Raw genomic sequence first — 18,857 nt, 5'->3', positions numbered from 1 at the left:
ACTGGCATTAATCCCCTTCCCAGAGGCACTTTGCAGAGTGTTGGCCCTGCAGCAATGCCGAAGCCATCTGTGGGCTCTCTCAGCGGAGGCCACGTAAAACAAGACGTGTGCTGAGGTTTGACCTTTCACAGTCCTAACTATAATATTATCATAAGACGAGCGATCAGTTTGCACTTTTCCCTGTGGTGGGATTCAGTGTCCATATGAAAAGGCGATGAGTGAAAACCTTGTGCGGCTATATGTATACCCGTTATCCAAGCGTGGTCAAATCACAGTCAATGTTTCTCTAATGACAAAACCACATTTTTCTCCAATGAATCCCCCTGTCAAGGTGCAACCACTTGCACATTACATACCCTCGAAAATTATTATGAAATGATATGACCGATAAAAAGAAATCGCATGCCTTTTTTTTTTAATTCAACTTCTGCCGGTCCTCTTTGTTGTTAGTTGTAGAGCAAAGCCTAATTCAATTTGTTTCCCCGCAGGAATCCTCAAGCAACGCTGAACACCAGAATGATGGCGTAATAGACTAATGTCTTTAGGAAGTGGCACCACCACAAGTTAGCGCACTGTCAAGGATTTGCTAAACTTTGTGGTTGAAATTACAGTGCAAATCTCTGAAGCATTTAATGCAGCCAGGGATAATATACAACTATCTGTCAATACTAAAGGCCGAGCAGCTGGCACTAATTGAGGGAAGAGAATTATGGGTAGTAGCTGGCAGTGTGCATCTCTGGCTCGGAGCTTGCCAATTCCCATTCCGATGGTGCCACAATGAGGCTTAGGGGTAGTAGGATACTCTGGCTTTCGGACAGAAATCAAGTCAGGGAGTCAGATGTAACTCTGTGGGTCGAAGGCTGCTGTTGTTTATCCAAGAAAATACAAACTATGCAGGAAATCAATCCACAAAACCAGAAAATGTATCATTCAAAGAGTTGCAAATCAGCATATAAACCACATCAATGTCTCAATTTTGTGGCATGTCTGCACTCATTTTTAAAGGACTGTACTGAGGTTGAATATACATGTTTTTTGTTGCAAGGAACCTTCCAACAAAATTGGATTTAGTGTTTTTGCACTATTAAGTGTCATCAATGCAATGTCTTTTCTCTACATCTGCAAATCCAAGGGCAAGCTTTACAAGTGTATGAAAAATTAAGGAAAGGTTTGGTTTTAGTTACATGTTTTATCAATGCACAGAGATGTGGGGAAAACATGTTTATTTTATGCTCTGTTTGTAACAAAGAATGGAACAAATCCAAGTTATTTACATTGAGAATCATCAGCTGCATTCAAATCATATATTTATTTAGGTGTCTACTTGTTACAGCTCTAAAGGCTTCAGCAGAGCCTTAGCTTCCTGGTCTGTAGAAGGGATGTCAGACAGGTGTTGGAAAAATGGTCGTCCGTGGATACAGGTCCGTTCCTTCTCACTGAGCTGCTGATCCATCCGCAGGAGGGTTTCCTCCACATCTTCCCTGGATACATTTGAAGGTATCTGACGGGCAAGTCGCACCGCTTCACCCTGTCAGGGAAATGATACAATTCAGATATTAAATCAAACAAATCTACAGTAAGACCTGGGCTAATCTTAATTAACAGCATCTCTCACTTGGAGGTAGTTTGTGACTTTAAGTGGCCGGCATTCCTGTACAGTCCTGGCCTTCCTGTGAAGAACTGCAGTCAGGATCTCCCTGAGGTCCTCCACGCCGAGGAAAGGCACGCAGTCTGCCATTGCTCTCACTTCCAGATGTCTCTCGGCTGACGTGAGGCCTGGCCAAAACAAGCAGAAAACAAGGATTAATATACTCCAGACGCTACTACTATCTCCAGGAAAGAATAATAAATAAATATTGTGGTTTACGGCTGGACTGATGACCAAGTCAAACAAGCGAGGGGCCAAATGGAGTGTTAAATGACTAATAGAAGCCCCAGCAGACTGGAAGGAAGTTGTCTTGTAGGGTGGAAGAATGATAGCTTCTCATTTCATGAGGAAATCCTGCAAATCATGCACAATTTATATTTCTGATACACGACTTTGGATGCAAAATGAAAACCTAGAGAAGTAGAGGCAGTTCTAATATTGCTTAAATATTCCTGTGCTGGTTGCGTTTCCTGTGCACTAGACAATGCGATTAAAAATGTATGTAGGGTGTAATAACAGCAACACATTAATGTATTGCAATAAAGGTTTGGAAAATTAAAAACGCGACACATTTTGCACAATCATAACAAACGGAACTGCAATGAAAGCATCTCATATGTGCCGCTGCCTTCGGTCCCGTTGCACACCCACCGAGGCCGGCGGTGCCAAATGAAAATACCTAGAATTTCTTAAAGGGCAACCATTCTCATCACCTGCACACTGGGGTACGAACCCACTGTGAGACCACGCAGTCAGGCAGAGAGCCAATGTCAACCGAGGTGAACTATTCCAGCAACAAAAACAACCAACACTCGCAGGACACTGTATACTCCGAAACAGAGAAATGTCCCAATAATAAGGAAGACGCTGACGAAAAAACAGCTTTAATTGGGAGCTATTGTAGTTGCATTCATAATTTACATCACCCTTACTTACTATTTATTATATATACAAGATTAAACAACAATCAGTATTAGGACCACAAGTGTGATCTCCCTGAAAAGATAACTTTATTCAAATATCTTTACTCCTTGTGTGTGGGAATAATATACTGTATGACTAAGTTGTCTTTATGCAAAGTTATTAGACTTGTGATCAATTGTAAAAGACAAAGCTTTAAAAACAAACTATTTGCTCCATTTTTGGATCAATTTGTTGAAGAAATGGGAATATCTACTCGTATCCACGACTAATCCCATACACACAAACCCAGAAATAATTGCCTGTAATCCAGTTACTCGGGACTGTATGTTTGACATTTCTAAGTGACTGGTGAACTATGACATTAAATGACGGTAAATGGCTCCAACATTTTTTGTCAAATAGAACTAGGAACGATCTGTGAGACCTTTTAAAAACAGCGTGACTCGACAAAAAACTAAGAAGGGCTTGTTTTCTCATTGATTGCGAGTGTTGGAGACTGTTTTCAAGACTATTTTGTTCAGAGGGGACACAATGAGCAAAATGTATGTTCCATCATGTTATAGACAGCCTCATACAACGACGTACCTGGAGTGAGTTTCACTTTGAACCCGTTAGCCACCAGCCTGGGATCAGAGAAGAGGGCTCCTCCGTCTAACTCGGGACTTTGTTTCTCCATGTTGCACAAAGCCTCGGTATATTCAGCTCCCCCTAGATTTCTATGAAAGAGAGACACGGAGATGAGGATATTTATCGGACTAGCACCAACAGACACCATGGATTATGATTTGTTCATCTTTAAATCGGTCTCAAACATGCAGGAGACGGATGTAAAGAAATTGGATGAGCGGTTTTCTACAAGGTTGGCATTTTGCTGGTGAGAAAGGGAGTGATACATTACCCATCTGTTAACTGTATAGGGTTCTGCAGACTCACTGCTGGAAGTATATTATTCTCTAGGAGTCTCTTAAACAGCAAGGCCTCCTCCACTCGAAATGGGTTTAACAACATGAGCCTCTGACCATATAAAATGACCCAGGCGCTCTGAGAGGCCAGCCGGTTTACAAGACGGAGGCCCCGTGGCACCGCGCTGCTCTGGGATGAAAGGCGCTGAAGCTGCAGCCGAAGGGCAGCCACGCTGCAGGGGAGGGGCTGCGAGGGCTTGGGCTCACGGTTCCTCATCTTCTTTAGGGGCTGCGCGGCGAAGAGCTCGTCCAGCAGCTGCTGGTTGGACAGCGGGGCCTTGCGTTTCTGGCCCTGCGCGTGGCCCCTCGGGGTGCTCGCGCTCGTCTCTCTGGGGCCTTCGGCAGAGGCCAACCTGGTCCTTTGTTCGTGGTGTTCCAGGTGTTTTTGTGCCTTCTCCTCATACCTGCAGAGTTCAACCAAATCTAGTTACAAGAGCTAGTGGCAAGCCTCTTTGAAATCTATTCCAAGATGCCGAGAACAAAAACATGCTAAAACTGAACTAAATTAAAGGGCCATTCCACAGATTTTACACATTAAATTCAGTTTATAAATGTCTTCTGTGGCTCCGAAAGGGAGATCTCCAAAGATTGAGAAAATAACCCGAATGATGTCATCAGGGTTATCTTGGAATGGGAGACAGCATTTTCAAAATAAATAAAGCAGGAGCTGACTTCACTTTTAAAAATCAAAGTTTTACGACAACAATGACTCACAAATGCACTTTCTCTGCTGCTTTGATTGTGACCAGTCCAATTTAACTGGTCAGTCCCCCACCCTTATATATATATATGTATGTATGTATTTTAATGACTCCATTTCAAAATGTAGTTCACACTTAAATAAGCCATTTAAAATAAAGTCATAAAGCAGTAAATAACCTACGCATCCAACTTCACCTATCACCTAAATTCCTTGAAATATATTTATTTCCTTCTGCGTAGCACAGCTGCGACGCTGCCATCTGTTCTCGACTGCAACGGTTTGCCAACTCATGTTTCCATATCTCTTCATATGTTAAGCATTAGGGCTTACACTTCAGCACCCCATTATTCAGAGAACCTGCTTTGTGAACTTGTGCAAGTGTAATTCCTAGAAGCGGTGTGCCACTTAACAGTGGCGGTGAAAGGCGCCAAGTCCTTGCCACATTTAATTTCATGTTACACAGCGGTATGGCAAGGCAGGATTCTAAACAGATGTCTTTTTCCATACACTCCTCCATACCTTATATAAGGTCCCAGCTTCTGCTGATGCACAGTTTCCAACTTTGCAATTACTTTAAATTGGTACGCAGTAATCTAACGTAATTGGGTGGAAGCGCCTTCAGCGCGGTATTACGGCGTTATCTTTGACTGACATGCCTGCATCAATCAACTCAAAGCTTGACAGTATTTTGTACGTTTTTGCATCCTTGGAGCTTAGATTCGAGTCTGAAGCTATTCTAAGAAAAAATGCACATTTATGATATTATTGATCACCGCATTTTTTAAATGTTTGTTTGTTTTTCCAAATAACTCCACCCCCTGTCTCACCTCCATTAATGTAATTCCTTTGACTCTGACTCGGAGCAAGGGGTCAAAACACAACACTCATTACCTCCATCCGTTCTGTGCCAAATATGTTCTTGACTGGCCAACTATGTGTCACTCCTCATACCACGTGTGAAGTGCGTGTAGGTGAGATTTTAAATGGACAAAGAGACTGGAAACGGGACATTTAGATGTGGAATTTATGCAGTTTCTAATTAGAAATCATAGGCTGTATATAAAGGGAAGTATCTTAAATCTTAATCTCATAGTGTCTCTATGAATGCCTCTATTTAGGGATTGTAGGTATGGGAAATAAATACAATTTCTGTGGGTTTAATGTACTGAATGAATAAAATCTGCCACAAATGTGTCTCTGGATAGCACACTTTGGACCTTTCACCATTAGTGATACCTGTTGTACCATGGTTAATGTCCCGATTAGACACTGGAAATGAGTGTGTCAGGAAATTAGAAACACAGCTCGTATCAACCAAATTTCCAGACTAGGCTTTACACATGCAAATGACAGGTCAGACTTTCCCCCCTCTCGCTGCCTTTGCAAATAACAAGAAATGGAAACAAACTGCTTGGAAAGGTGAAGGTCTGGAAACTCACTTCTTACGGTCTTCCTCCCTCAGATTTTTCCACCTCTCGTGGACGGTGACGCTGATATCCTGCAGGCTGGCTGTAGGTTTCTCCCTGAGGACCTCGACTCTGGCCTCCTTCTCGAACAGGGCGGCGGGAGACAGCGGCGCCCTAACGGCCCGGTTGCTGATCAGGTCGTAGGCCGTCAGGGCGGCCCGCTTCTCCGTGATGGCGTTGAACACCTTTTTGGTTGAGCTGCACGGACTCTTGATCCCGTCGGAGTCGGAATGGCTGGTCTTTGAGGGCTGGTGGATTGTGACGGGCTGCAGTGGTTGTCGTGACCCCAGGTCGCTCAAGGCCGTCCCCCGGCTCCAGTCTTCAGCCGATATCTGGTCTGCACCTGACACAGCACCGTCCTGAAGACTCTCAGGGGACTCTCTTGTTGAACCTGTTTCTGCTGTCTGGGTGCAGTTTTGAGTCGCTTCATCATCATGGAGAAAAAAGTTAGACTCGAGCCCAGCTGGGATCTGGTTGACGATCCAGTCCTCTGCTATTGAGGATGAAGAGCTGCCGTTTGAGGCCCGGCCGCCCAGCGACGCATCCGTGCTTACTGCTGTTGACAGAGCTGCGTCACCGTGTTCTGGGGCATTTTTGAGCAGGTTACTGTGGTGTTTGGTCACACTGACATCCCTCTGGTCTTCATTGTCCGGTTGCGAAGCATCGGTCCGCAGGGGACTAGACAGCGAGGGGGATGTCTCGTTGTCCAGCTGCTTCTCAGCCGGATGGTCACCGCTGGGCCGATAGCCATAGAGAGAAACCAGAAAGGCATCTACAGCGGTCAGCACAGCCTCCTGAATTTCAGACAGATCACAGAGGGAAAAATAAATATTGGCGATACACGGAATTTAATTTCCGATCACATCTGGTAAGCTGGGATCATAGTTTATTTCCCCAACATAGAGAAAGTCTGAATCATAACCTTGTCATGAAGGAGAACCTGGGTCTTGTCCGGTGTCAGATTGACGTCGACGGAGGATGGTGGAACCGTTATTTTCAGCATGGCGGTGGGATAGCGGTTTCGGGCCGAGTCGTCCGGATACTGAGCAGCGTAGTGTTGACGCAACAACTGATGAAGAATCACACAATCCAACCCGAGATTAAGATGATTAAGACACAAAAAGGTACAAATAAATATGCATTTTATGAATTGCGAGTTATCCAAAATCATTACCTTCATTATATCCTTATATTGGACGGGTCGGTTGTTGACAAATATAAATGTTTTGTCAGGGTTTGATGAGCTTGTGGAGGAGTAATCTGCTCCAGGCTTTGGAAAAAAGCCATCTAAATCAATCTGAATAAAATACAAAACATCGTCAAAGAGATAAGGACAAAGTAATTATCTTAAACTTTCCAGGGAAAAAAAACAGTAAGGAAAATATGGCACTATATAAACAAATAATGGTTTCAAACTGACGTGCTCAGCAGCTGGCTGGCACGGGGGCGTAACGGTGTAACTGCTAAACCTGGACGTTACATAAACTTTACCATCATTCCACTTTCAATGAGGACGGCACGGCTGATCCATTCCGCTGACAGCACAGCTGCACAGCTGGAAACCAAGCCATTAATTCTGCTTGTGCGCAAGCAAACCGGTGATGGCATACCGTACACGCGCTGTCACGGCATAACGAGGACGAGTACGGAAAAAAAGCTTCATTCCCGAAGCAGCTGAATACACTCATCTGTATGTTTTATGATCTAAACATCAGGTAATTTAGAAACACGCAGGCTGCTGTCATGTCATACACGATGCCCTTTCACCCAGAATCATGCCGGAGGCAGTTCTCATGAGCGAAAATTGATGACTCAACAAAACTGAACAACTGCACTTAAAACTCCATTATTAATGTAAGCTAGTAAGAAATTATGGAAAGCTATTAATGCTCTACAGATTGCAAGCAGCATAGCTATGCTTTTTTTTTTTCCCCCCACATGGCCGAGGGCTCATTATTAGCAGCAACGCACGCCAATGAAGTTAATAAATGAACTGCAGTTTCAGGTCAGGGCACATATGCTTCTCTCTATTTCTCCTCATTAGGGTCACTTTATGAGAGCACGAATGGCACCTCTGGCCCCGAAGGGCCGCGGCTATGTGTAGTCCCCGCTGCCAAAGACGGGTGTCACATTTTGTTTCTGCAGAGGAACAGCTCTTACAACTTCTCCCGGAACGAGGCCCCGGCGAAAATTGTCAACCTGGTTCCCCTTGATCACTGAGCTTTGGTGTTGGGGACAGAGCGGAGAGAAAGTTCTCTTTCATTGCTACAGGGAGTAAGAGGAAAAGGTGAGAGGTCGTTCTCATAACCGGGCACCAAAGTGCAGCAGCAAAATAACAACAACAAAGAGGAAAATGAGAGAGAGAAACGGGGTGAAAAGGGCTGCTCCATATCTGTCAGACTAGATTAGTTGGCAGCCTGGCAGCAGGTACGAGCCACATGACACCTACCGTGACCAAGCAGAAAGTTACCGCTCGACAATAATTCAATTACGATCCGCACAGCCGAGCTTAGCTAACAAAAAAAATCCCTCACTCTTCATCAGGAAAGAACTCAAAAGGAAAGGGCAAGGGAATAGTTGGCCGGCCACCAACTGACCACATTTGCTGGCTTCAGACCAGGCGTTCGTGATGAGGTTATTAGCTCACGGTCACGTACAACGTGCATGCTCTCATTAGCTCTGCAAAAAGTATCCATCTTAACGAGGCATTTAATAGAATATTGACAGTTACAATTAGACCTTTCTAACGCAAGTTAAACAAATAAGTCATTGAGTGATCATCGGTTATTTCAAACGCAAATCTTATTTCCTTAAAGCAAAAGTGTCACACAAATTCAAATACACTGAATTCAGGAAGGAAATGAGACCGACGTGTTATTTTAGGATGGAGTTTTGATGACGCTTCTTTTTTGTGTGTGTCTCATGAAGATGAACTGCCATAATGGGCCCCGCAATGAAAGGCAAAGGGTCATGGGAGCCACAGTGTGAGAGAAAAGAGTGCAAGTTGTGTACACAAGGTGGTGGGAGGGGTCGCATACGACTCTGTGCCAGCTCAGCGACGCTCATCCATCAGAGCGCAACGCAGAAACAATAAAACATCCCATCATAATGATGCAGACGACATGCAGATTTGCAGAAGTTGCTTTCCGTTTTTATGCACCCCAGATATGAAATAAAGCACCAAAACTCTTGAGGTCTGCATTTAAAATTGAGGCTTATATCTTTTGTGTCACTGCTTTACCTTTAAGATGATTTAAATAAATAACTTTAAAGCACTTTGAATTACCTTTGTGTCTGAAACTTTGAAATAATTTCCTTTTACTTGCATTTCTGCCAGCAATGTTATGAAAATCAAAACAACCCTGTAGCAAAATGCTTCCTTTTCTCTCTCATCTCTGCATATTTCCCCTGAACTAACCTCTGGTTGCTCCTGGCGATGGTGGCAAGGGAGCAGGTTGGCAACGGCGCTGGCCCCCAGTGTAGCAAGGAGGGCACTTCTGTGATTGGCCACCTTGGGCTTCTGCCAAACCACCACCTGCAACAATATGACACCAGTAAAGTTCTGTGAGTCCGCATCAGGCAAATCACACCAAGTAAACATATGTCAGGATAGTAAGAGGGCCACGAAGGCAGCACACATATCAAACATGTTGTTTCTATCGAGTGATTCAGTAAGAGATGGACAAAAAAAAGGGCAGAGAACATAAAATATATGGAAGAGTTGATGCCAAAGTAATTTAGCAATTAGCATTAAAAAATAAACAATGGTTCTCCGTAGAACTTTGAAAAAATATGAACGTTTATATCTCTAATTGACACGATAGATGCCTGAACCAAATTCCTGATTGAACTATATTATAACTATATCTTCCTTTCTTCTTCGTACTATAATTATTAGCCATTTCTTTTGAGGTTCCTTTGATTTCTGGTATATATATATATATATATATGTATATATATATAAAAAAAATAAAATAAATAAATAAACCATGACCACGATACTAAATCTTAGGAACTCTGCAAATACGATTCTGATTTTCCTAATAATTTGCTTATTTCCAATAAAGGCACACTGTGTTGCACGGCGCGTCCATGTAAACAGATCACTCCTGTAAACAGTTCCTGAAGAAGCTGTGAAACACGACGCCAGCTGAATAGCAGAGTTGGAGATATAGGATAGAGGCAACTGGGTGCTGATTGTACGAAATGGGCGCGCTACCTTCCTCGAGACTGATCTCTTTGAACGTTCCACGGTGGCCCTGTGGCCCCTCTGTGACCCACACTACCTGTACACCTCTGTGTACAAACGGGCTGCAGCCTGAAACAGAATCTGGGGTTAACTCGGCGGCTGTGTTCAGCGACTTACTCAGGCGTTCTAATCAGCCAAACCAGAGTTCACAGTGAGCCATATTTGTGTTTGGAGCACCTGACAGTAACGCTAAGCTCTGGTGGGAAAGGGCATAAGGGATGGAAACGTCTAATTGGTAAATAATTCCACTGCTGATTAATGTAATGTTGTGCAATGCAACAAACCAAAAGAACTGGCTTTTTTCATTTTTATTGTAAAGCCTGTAAACCTAAAACACAAACTGTCAAAACTGAAAGATACATTTTTCATGGTTGAAATAAAAATAGTGATAATAATGTCTTAGATGAGTCATGGTGAGGACGGATGGGATATAAGATTTTATCACGGATGGACTCAAATATTTGATGTTGGTGAATTTCTATTATCCAGATAAAACGATCATGGTAGACACATGAAAAATAGAGCCTGATTTAAAAAATACATGATATGAAAATGTATGTTTTAATGTATTATCCTTTATTCATGCAGGGAAACCTCATTAGTCATGATAATCATATTTAAGTTTGATTGTTTTTCACTAAAAATTACGTGCAAATATTTGATTCTTAACTAAATGTAAATTCATTCCAGAATTAAAGTTTTTTAAGAGTTTTAAGCATATTTCGATGATTATCAGGTGTGTGGTTGGAACGATATACAAGCATGACTGCAGACTGACTGACGTGGACACAAATCAAACATTTAAGATATTGTAGATTTAGAATCTCTCAGGGTCATTATTAAGTTTTTTTGTAATAGAATCTGGATTCCTTGTGCAATGTTTCTCTTCATCTTTTGATGACAGCAAATTTCACTGCAGCAGATCTCAACCAAAGCTTTCAAAAGAACAGGAGACGTTTCAGCCACACCTGAATGTCATTACGCTGTATTGGTAAAACACCGATTAACCCCTCTTATACATCTCATCATCCTAGGTGTCCTTAATAAATACTAGTGCAGAAACAACAAGTAAAAAGTACTAATAATTTATGTGATTTAAGCATTTTCTGGTTTCGGCTTCTCCAACGTGAGGATATGCTGCTTTCATCAATTCTTATATCATGAGGATTTTTTTGACAATTGTCTGACAGAATGGATTAATCAGTACTATAATTATTAAGTTGGTGTTATAATAAATACACATACTAGACTCTGTTTAGGTATGGTTGTATGTTTTGAGGGTAATTAAACTAGTTTGTTAATCGTTGCAGGTATATTCTGTTCTATGCTCGTCATTTGAGAGACATGTTTTTATTAGTTTTTTAAATGAAGTGAACTCTTATCAAGCCGAGCCGACACAGACTCACTAAACTACACAGAAGCCTCTTTCTATCGGTTTAGTCAATCCGTCCTTCCATAAAAGGTTTGTGTTTCTCAAGCGCTTCAATAAGCCAAATAAATATTTTCCATCATACGGAACAATTTCATAGCTCACTGACTCGGATTAGCGCTGACAAAAAAAAAACAACAGGAGGCTGGAGACTGTCTTCAAGAAGGTGTTTGATTAATAATTTACCTGACAAGCTCCTGATTATACGTTTGTAACTCTTTGAGGGCTTTTACACGTTGGAATCTTAAGAGAGGGACAAACACCAAGGAAGCCGTGCGCAACTTACAGCTGTACTCTAAGATGAGGAGACAATCTCCTTTTGCATTACATAATTAACATAATCATACGAGTGAAATGTAGACGTGAAATTGGGTGGAACTGAATGACAGGATGGGATTATCTAGGCTTTTTGTATTTTCACCCTCCGTCCATTTGTCTTGTTGTTTTTACCTTTTCATTCATTGATTGAATGTCAATGGATACAAACTACCCTTTGGTTCACTATAAAGGTCAAACTGAGTTATCAATACAAATATAGTTTCAAACAAAACAAAAATGCACTAAATCTTCATACAAAACATGTTTATTTCATGTAAATAGTTACTCCTTGCACTTTATATTGCTGTTGTCTTTATACATTAGCAACTACCTTTTAGAAAGTGCAGTATATCATGTATTATTATTAGTAGTAGCTCCAGATGTAGTAGTAGTAGTAGTAGTGATAGTAGCATCAACGTGTTGAAAACCACGAAGTTCATGTGATTAAGCGTACTTTTCTTCCCTCCACATATAAATGGCACACTTATGTGTATCGATAATTTAACATATTTTGTAATCTCACATTGGTTCTCAGTGCTTTTACACATTCTCCTAATTTAAGCTGGCTACACATACAACACTATACAGTAAGTACATGGCATATTAACAAAAGCAGAGTGTGATTTGGAGCCAGTGATGGGTTTGGTTATTTGAAAAGTAATGAGGACACCTGGTGGATGCTGTGCATGGAGGACTACACACTGTATGAGCAGTTTGAACCCATTAAGGACATTTTGACACGTCAAACAGTACACATTTAATAGTAACTGGCTTTAAACCAAGCTGACAACTACTGCCTTTATTTGTTATATAATCAAACCTTTCAGTCATGTTTCACACCTACAGGAAATGTTGAGTTGCACATCAATATAAAAGGTGTTTTTGACTGCTTGATGATTGGCTGGTGGAAAAATTAAATGGTCTTTGCTATTATTTGAATTTTGCATATATTTAAAATGTCCAGTTACCATTGTTGTTGTATATAATAAATATTATGCTGATATTTGTATGCTGTGAATTAGCTTCAGATTAGTCACCACCAGTGATAAAATACTTTTTTTTTTTTTCAAATTGTTACCTGAAAAGGGAGGAGTTACTGACCTTATTGTGAATGAGCGTGAGCCTCAGCTCAGGTTGAATAATGGCGTAGGCCAGCAGCAGGTCCTGCATTTTCTTCAGTTCTTCCTTGCACTTCTTGGTAGTGGAATAGTATTGCCGTCTCACTGGGAGGTTCTTGAAAAGCTTCAGGACACTCACTGTTGTGCCTGTAAAAGACGAAGAGAAGAGGTGTGCAACAGGTCTCGACAGAAAGTGTGTGTTATTCTGCAACGTTTGACAATAAACACAAGTATTACCTCCGGAAAAAAATATGCAAATTAGTGTCCAAATCAGTGACGTGGAAGATATCTATTCATCATTTCATAACATTGTACAGCCCTTGATTTCTGTTGCTCAATAAAAGACTGATTTAATTGTTGGTGCCTTGCCTTGACCCAGGTGAGATGGCTTCTGAGAAACAATCTCCCCTGTGAAGTTCAGCGAGTACTGGGTGCTGATGTCATCCTCCTCTGTCTTCGTGATGACAGCCACCTAAAAAGGAAAGAGTACAATAAGGCATCAGGTTGCCAAACATCCCGGTTGATATGCTATATTTGATCTGACAGTGATTTAATAATTGTTAAGGACTTCTCACCTCCGCCACGGCACAGATGGAGCCCAGCGCCTCTCCTCTGAAGCCGTACGTCTCCAGTCGCTCCAGGTCCTCGTGGCTACAGATCTTTGAGGTGAAATGCGTCCTGGCCATCACAGCAGTGTCTACGGCTTTGATGCCATGGCCGTTATCACGCACTTCTATCCGGTCCAAACCGTAGTTTTCCTGCAATGTAAAATTCAATAATACTGTAAATTATTCAAAATCAGTACTGCGAGGATTTAAAAGCACTGATAATTCATCATTTACTAATCAATCATACTTTCAAACATATGTTTCGGTCATTTACCAGTTTAATGTCGATACTCAAAGCCCCGGCGTCCAGGGAATTTTCCATTAATTCTTTCACAACGTTCACCACTGAGGTGATGACCTGGGAGCTGGACAGCAGCCGCACAGTATCTGGAGGCAGCTGCTTCATGATGTAAACGTACCTGTGTTCAAGGAGTTTGGTTATAGTTTTGCACTTTTAAGTTAACTTTTTAAGGGGACACAACAGCATGTTATTGTTGTGATTTTCAGATGGGACCAACCACAAAAGAAATGTTAAAGCAGTTCCATCCATTTCAATTTAAACAAAGACATGGCAGGTGATTTTTTTATAGCATTTGCAGCACATTAGTCACTTGACCATGCCAGGAAGCATAGCCCAAAACATTATGCAGGCTATAGGCAAACAAATGGATCTTATTCGCCATTTACATTCATTTGCAAGCTTGGTCTTGGTTAACAAAGTACATTAAGAAATGCAGATGATCATTAGAATAACATGTGGATTTACAATCAAGAGCTTCCAGGTACCACGACCTATGAAATGCCAGGTGACGGATAAACATTAAGACGTCATTTACAGAGCTGTATTGTGTTTAATTGCAGATTAGTGATGAGCATTTCCATTTGTAATTAGTAGTAGTGATAGTGGATTAACGCCATATGAAATACTTTTAGATTTTGAGCGCTGAACACCTTAATAAAAAAGAACGATAGCTTAAATGTAAGGTTAGCTAACAGCTAGCGAGTTCGTAAGCTAACAAAAAATGACGTGGCGACAAACTCATAATGAGTTTAACGTTAACGTTAGCTTAATAATGTGGTTAGATACCGACTTAGTGGAGTCCTGACTGCATCCTCTGTTGAATCGATTCATACATAAACACAGCAGACATGAGTCTGAGCCACACGGCGGAAACGACCCGATTCCCGCCCCCTTCCTCACACGTTGATTGGTTAGAAGTAGACACGAGGGCGGGTTCCATAATACGTGGGTACATTTATACCCTGCGTTCAGGCTAAAAGGTACAACGTTTTGTCAGGCTACGTAGAAACGTAGTTTTTGGTGGAACTATCATACCAAAACCAAAGCACGGTCAATATATATCCAACCCTTACTTCAAGCACATTTAATTTAAACACCCGCAACATCGCCTGGTTCGTAGAAGTTGTTTGGGGGGCGAGACACAGCCTGAGGGGACAAAAAGTAGGGCATCAACACCCTCCTACCCCATGGCACCACAACTACTTCCGCTCAGGTCAGTCTAACGACGTGCTGTCTGCGCTTGTGAGCTGCACACACATCAACAAGGGGGATAAACATTTCTCTCCATAGCAGCTTCTTTCTGTCACTACCTCCACTGCTCGCTACTACCTGTAAGTCTGAAAACGCCGGGGTGTGCGGGCGGCTATGTTACCCCTTTTTAACCACGTGACGTTGCTTACTGTTTCTCTACGCAATGACGCTGAACAACTTGGGTTTTAGAATAGTGGTGTTGTGTTGGGCCGGGCTATGTGCTGGAGACGAAACCATGTCCAAGGCAAAGGGACGTCTTATGTTTTTACACATGTCGTTACTTAAAGTATAGATTACAACACATTGCATTAAATCGCCCAAGAAGCGTGACTAGTGATTGCACGTAACTGTAAAAGTGAACAGTCGTGCAGTTTGTTATTCCTATGAGAAGTAATCAGCGAATAGACCTAATCAGTGACAGTGGTTTTATGTACTATTTGCATGTAACTTCAGTTAAATCTTGTCCAATGCTTCTTTCCTGTTGTCTTGTGATTTCTGATGTGCAGGTACACACTTTCTGCAAGTTATCGGTCATCCGTTATGTTATCAGAGCCAATGTATCCATTACTTAATCAATTAGCAGACGTCACAATGCAGTGTGGCTGGTAAAACAATAACAGTGAGTGCTGAATGCTGGCATGCACCAGGGGTCCTGCTGGGATTCCCTTTTAATGACACGCAACTGTTGGTGTTCTTGAATGCAGCAGCTGAAAGTGTACCACAGGGTAAAGTTCAATAAGATTGCACAAGGTAGTTTTTTTTTTGGTTTGTTATCACATTTAGACTTGCTGGGGAGGGCAAAGTGCTAAAATAACATGTGTTATATTAACTTCTTCCAATTAAGGTATAACATGTAGGAAATTGTAAATGATGCACTAAAGTTGTCTTTTGCAGGTAAGAGTATTCATGGGGGAAGTACCTCACTGCCGGTGTTGAACATTTACTTTTTTCATAAATATTGTTGTGAAATTCTTGCAATAGGATACAGGAAAGGAATGCAAAAGAAAACCCAAATGTGGCACATTAAGTGTATATTATTTGTGACCATTTGTGCGTATGCTTTCTGTTCACAGACCAGAATGAATGTGGGTGTGGCACACAGTGAGGTGAACCCAAATACTCGGGTCATGAACAGTCGAGGGATCTGGCTGACCTACGCGCTCGGTGTTGGAATACTTCACATCGTGCTCTTGAGCATTCCCTTCTTTAGCGTGCCGATGGTGTGGACTCTCACAAATGTTATACACAACTTTGTAAGTCGCATTCTCACACGTCACTGCTGCTCAAAGTCATATCCATAAACTAGACCAGTACGCCGTTAGCTGTAGCCTCACAAGACAAATGAATCTTGCATGCATGCTTAGCCAAACAGCCCCGGTGTGTGTTACCTTCTGCCTTGCCCTGTGCTTGTCCGTGCTTGTTAAGATATGCGCTATTTTTGGGGGTGGCTGTCCCTGTGGCAGCCTGACGCGTGACCTATTATGATGACTTCCCCGCTGCACATAAGGTCCGTAGACAAAAACTGACCCCTCATTGTTACACGGCTGGCCTCAAATAAAGAAACAGAGTGGATGTGTGTGACATCATCAAGTAGTGCAAGCTCGAAGCAGTTTAGAAGGATTGTGTATCACGGCCAATACGGAAGGCTATTAACAGTAACGGCTAAGGTCAACTATAGTCTATTGTTTTCCACACAATGCAGCTGCAGTGTGCTGATTATGCCCTTGGCTGTATGTCAGCATTTCAGTTCTATTGCTTTGCCCTCTGTAATGCAGGTTTTCCCATTTAAAGCTGCATTCTTGTGTTACACAGAGGCATGTAATTGGAAACGTGAGTGTCGGCTAACTTAGCCGTAAATCCGCATCTCTTGAATGTGTATTTACCACACACCCAAGCACCAGGCAAGTGCAGTTTCTGTTGAGATTCTTCTGTCTCTCTACTCTTCCTGCCTTGCACACAAAAACTCCTGCAAACAAGCCAATGATTGTTTTTCACTCCTTTTTATGAGTTTGTCAGATAAGAGGAAAGTAAACAGAGTTTTGGGCTTCAGCCAGACGCTTTCAATACTGCAGAAAACAAATGTCCATTGTATCAGGCGACTCATGTTTATATTTATGAATACTCTTTGACAGATTTGGCAACAAAAACATGATGCAAATATCATTGTTTACATTACTTTTAGCCCCACGCTTTGTCAATTGACTGAATTGTATGTGCACATTATTCAAAACCTACAGAAGTTATAATAGAAACAGAAAGGACGCTCCGTTTAATCAGTCTGCTGTGTTCTTTATCTTTACTGCGAGCGTTGCACCACTGGCTGTGTTTTTGTCTCTACAGGGAATGTATGTCTTTATGCATGCAGTGAAAGGCACACCCTTTGAGACCCCTGACCAAGGAAAAGCCAGGCTTCTTACACATTGGGAACAGCTCGACTACGGCGTGCAGTTCACTTCATCTAGAAAGTTCTTCACCATCTCCCCAATCATTCTGTACGTATTTGATATCATGCGATTCTGTCTTTTAGACACAGAAACAGGAAACATGCAAGTTTTGTCAAACCGATTCATGCTAACTTTACAGGAATCCTATACAGACACACTTATTTTTTTTTTATCTCACTGCCTGTTTCATTTGATGGTTTGTGCTTTAATTAACACATCTCTTCTATTGCTCCACAGATACTTCCTGGCAAGCTTCTACACAAAGTACGACACGGCGCATTTCGTCATAAACACTGCCTCGCTTTTGAGCGTTCTGATCCCCAAGCTGCCGCAGCTACACGGAGTGAGAATTTTTGGCATCAACAAGTATTAAGCTATTGTTAAGTCCCGCGGCTCACAGCAACAGAATTGAGTTCCTGTGCAGTCTGTACCGCCGATATGTGTACCAAGTCGTACAGTTTGTGTAAACGTCACTGTCGTCGTTTAGATATATCAGGTTTAAGATGAAATAAATAAATAAATAAAAAGCAGGTAGGTTTGTAGATGAGGATGCCATATGCATTACTAACTTATGTGAATATTTAATGATGTATTTTTGGCCTGCGTAGATGCCGGGGCTGGCCCGGGCATCGGCGAGGCTTTTTGGTTGAGTTTGTCTTTCTTCGCCCTCAGTTCCCATGGCAACACAAATTGTGTGTATGAGTCTGTTTCTAGCCACAGAGATGTCCCCAAAATGTATTTTTCAAAGATGTTTACTTCCTAAGGGTAGGGGCCCGTGGCTCCTCGTTTATTGGTACACTCTCATTTTGTAATGGGTGTCAAACGTATTCATGCAAAGTGAAGAATGGAATCATATTCTTGATTTGCACGATTTTCCTCGGTATGTGAATCATTTCTCGTTTGTAACTCAATCAAAAACAGGGCAGGTTTTTTTTTTTCCTTGTACAGTTTGTTTTTTTTGTGTTAATATTATGTCCTGTATGTTAAAGAAAAAGTCCTTTGTGTAGAAATGAGACGAATGATTGTTGTCTGGTTTACTGAGGGAACTCTTCAGTATCTCTGTGAACAACTTGCATTCATGTAGCTGCTCTCTTTTAGATCGACTTTTTGCTATCATCAAGGCAGCTAGTTCTGCTTTGTTTGGCCATAGCCCATAGCTCTTGATATTTCTTGTACTTAATCTTATTAAAATGTTTGTGCCCTCGAAATGATTCATCTCTCATGGTTGTGGATAACGACTGCTGCACACGGGTTTTTGAAAAAGCCTCTGCAATCTAGATATTTATTATAATTTGCCATTTTACAGCAACAAGCTGAATTATATATGCGTGTTTCAACATCCAAAATGAAGTTTTAATCTTACCTGATAGGTGTTAACAGCTCTTAATGTGAAAACATCCTAGATAAACACAAAGAAACCAACTGCTTTGCAACAA

The 18,857-nt window shown here is 41.8% G+C and overlaps 2 protein-coding genes across 3 annotated transcripts; one reads left to right on the top strand and one right to left on the bottom strand.

The window, feature by feature from the left end:
- Nucleotides 1-1,193: 1,193 nt before the first annotated feature.
- pms1 (PMS1 homolog 1, mismatch repair system component) lies at nt 1,194-14,618 on the bottom strand. 2 transcript variants are annotated; one of them, XM_084022885.1, is made up of 13 exons: nt 14,513-14,618; nt 13,700-13,844; nt 13,393-13,575; nt 13,187-13,289; nt 12,801-12,964; nt 9,122-9,238; nt 6,878-7,000; nt 6,626-6,772; nt 5,677-6,497; nt 3,471-3,938; nt 3,158-3,288; nt 1,616-1,776; nt 1,194-1,528 (listed from the first exon to the last, which is right to left on the bottom strand). In XM_084022885.1, exons 2-13 carry the CDS (start codon nt 13,829-13,831, stop codon nt 1,328-1,330), a joined length of 2,751 nt encoding a protein of 916 aa, XP_083879011.1. In that variant the 5' UTR covers nt 13,832-13,844; nt 14,513-14,618; the 3' UTR covers nt 1,194-1,327. The 2 variants fall into 2 exon arrangements, with proteins under 2 accessions (XP_083879011.1, XP_083879010.1); XM_084022884.1 differs by having other exon boundaries at nt 14,517-14,603.
- Nucleotides 14,619-14,928: 310 nt separating this feature from the next.
- Nucleotides 14,929-18,162, top strand: ormdl1 (ORMDL sphingolipid biosynthesis regulator 1). Its single transcript, XM_084022422.1, has 4 exons — nt 14,929-15,057; nt 16,051-16,230; nt 17,318-17,469; nt 17,659-18,162. The coding sequence occupies exons 2-4, from the start codon at nt 16,057-16,059 to the stop codon at nt 17,792-17,794; spliced, it is 462 nt and encodes a 153-aa protein (XP_083878548.1). The 5' UTR covers nt 14,929-15,057; nt 16,051-16,056; the 3' UTR covers nt 17,795-18,162.
- The last annotated feature ends 695 nt before the right edge of the window (nt 18,163-18,857 follow it).

Source organism: Eutrigla gurnardus (assembly GCF_963514095.1).
Source record: "Eutrigla gurnardus genome assembly, chromosome: 12".
Classification (NCBI taxonomy): domain Eukaryota; kingdom Metazoa; phylum Chordata; class Actinopteri; order Perciformes; family Triglidae; genus Eutrigla; species Eutrigla gurnardus.
Note: the sequence above shows the minus strand (reverse complement) of the source record. Positions and strands in the feature narration are given on the sequence as shown.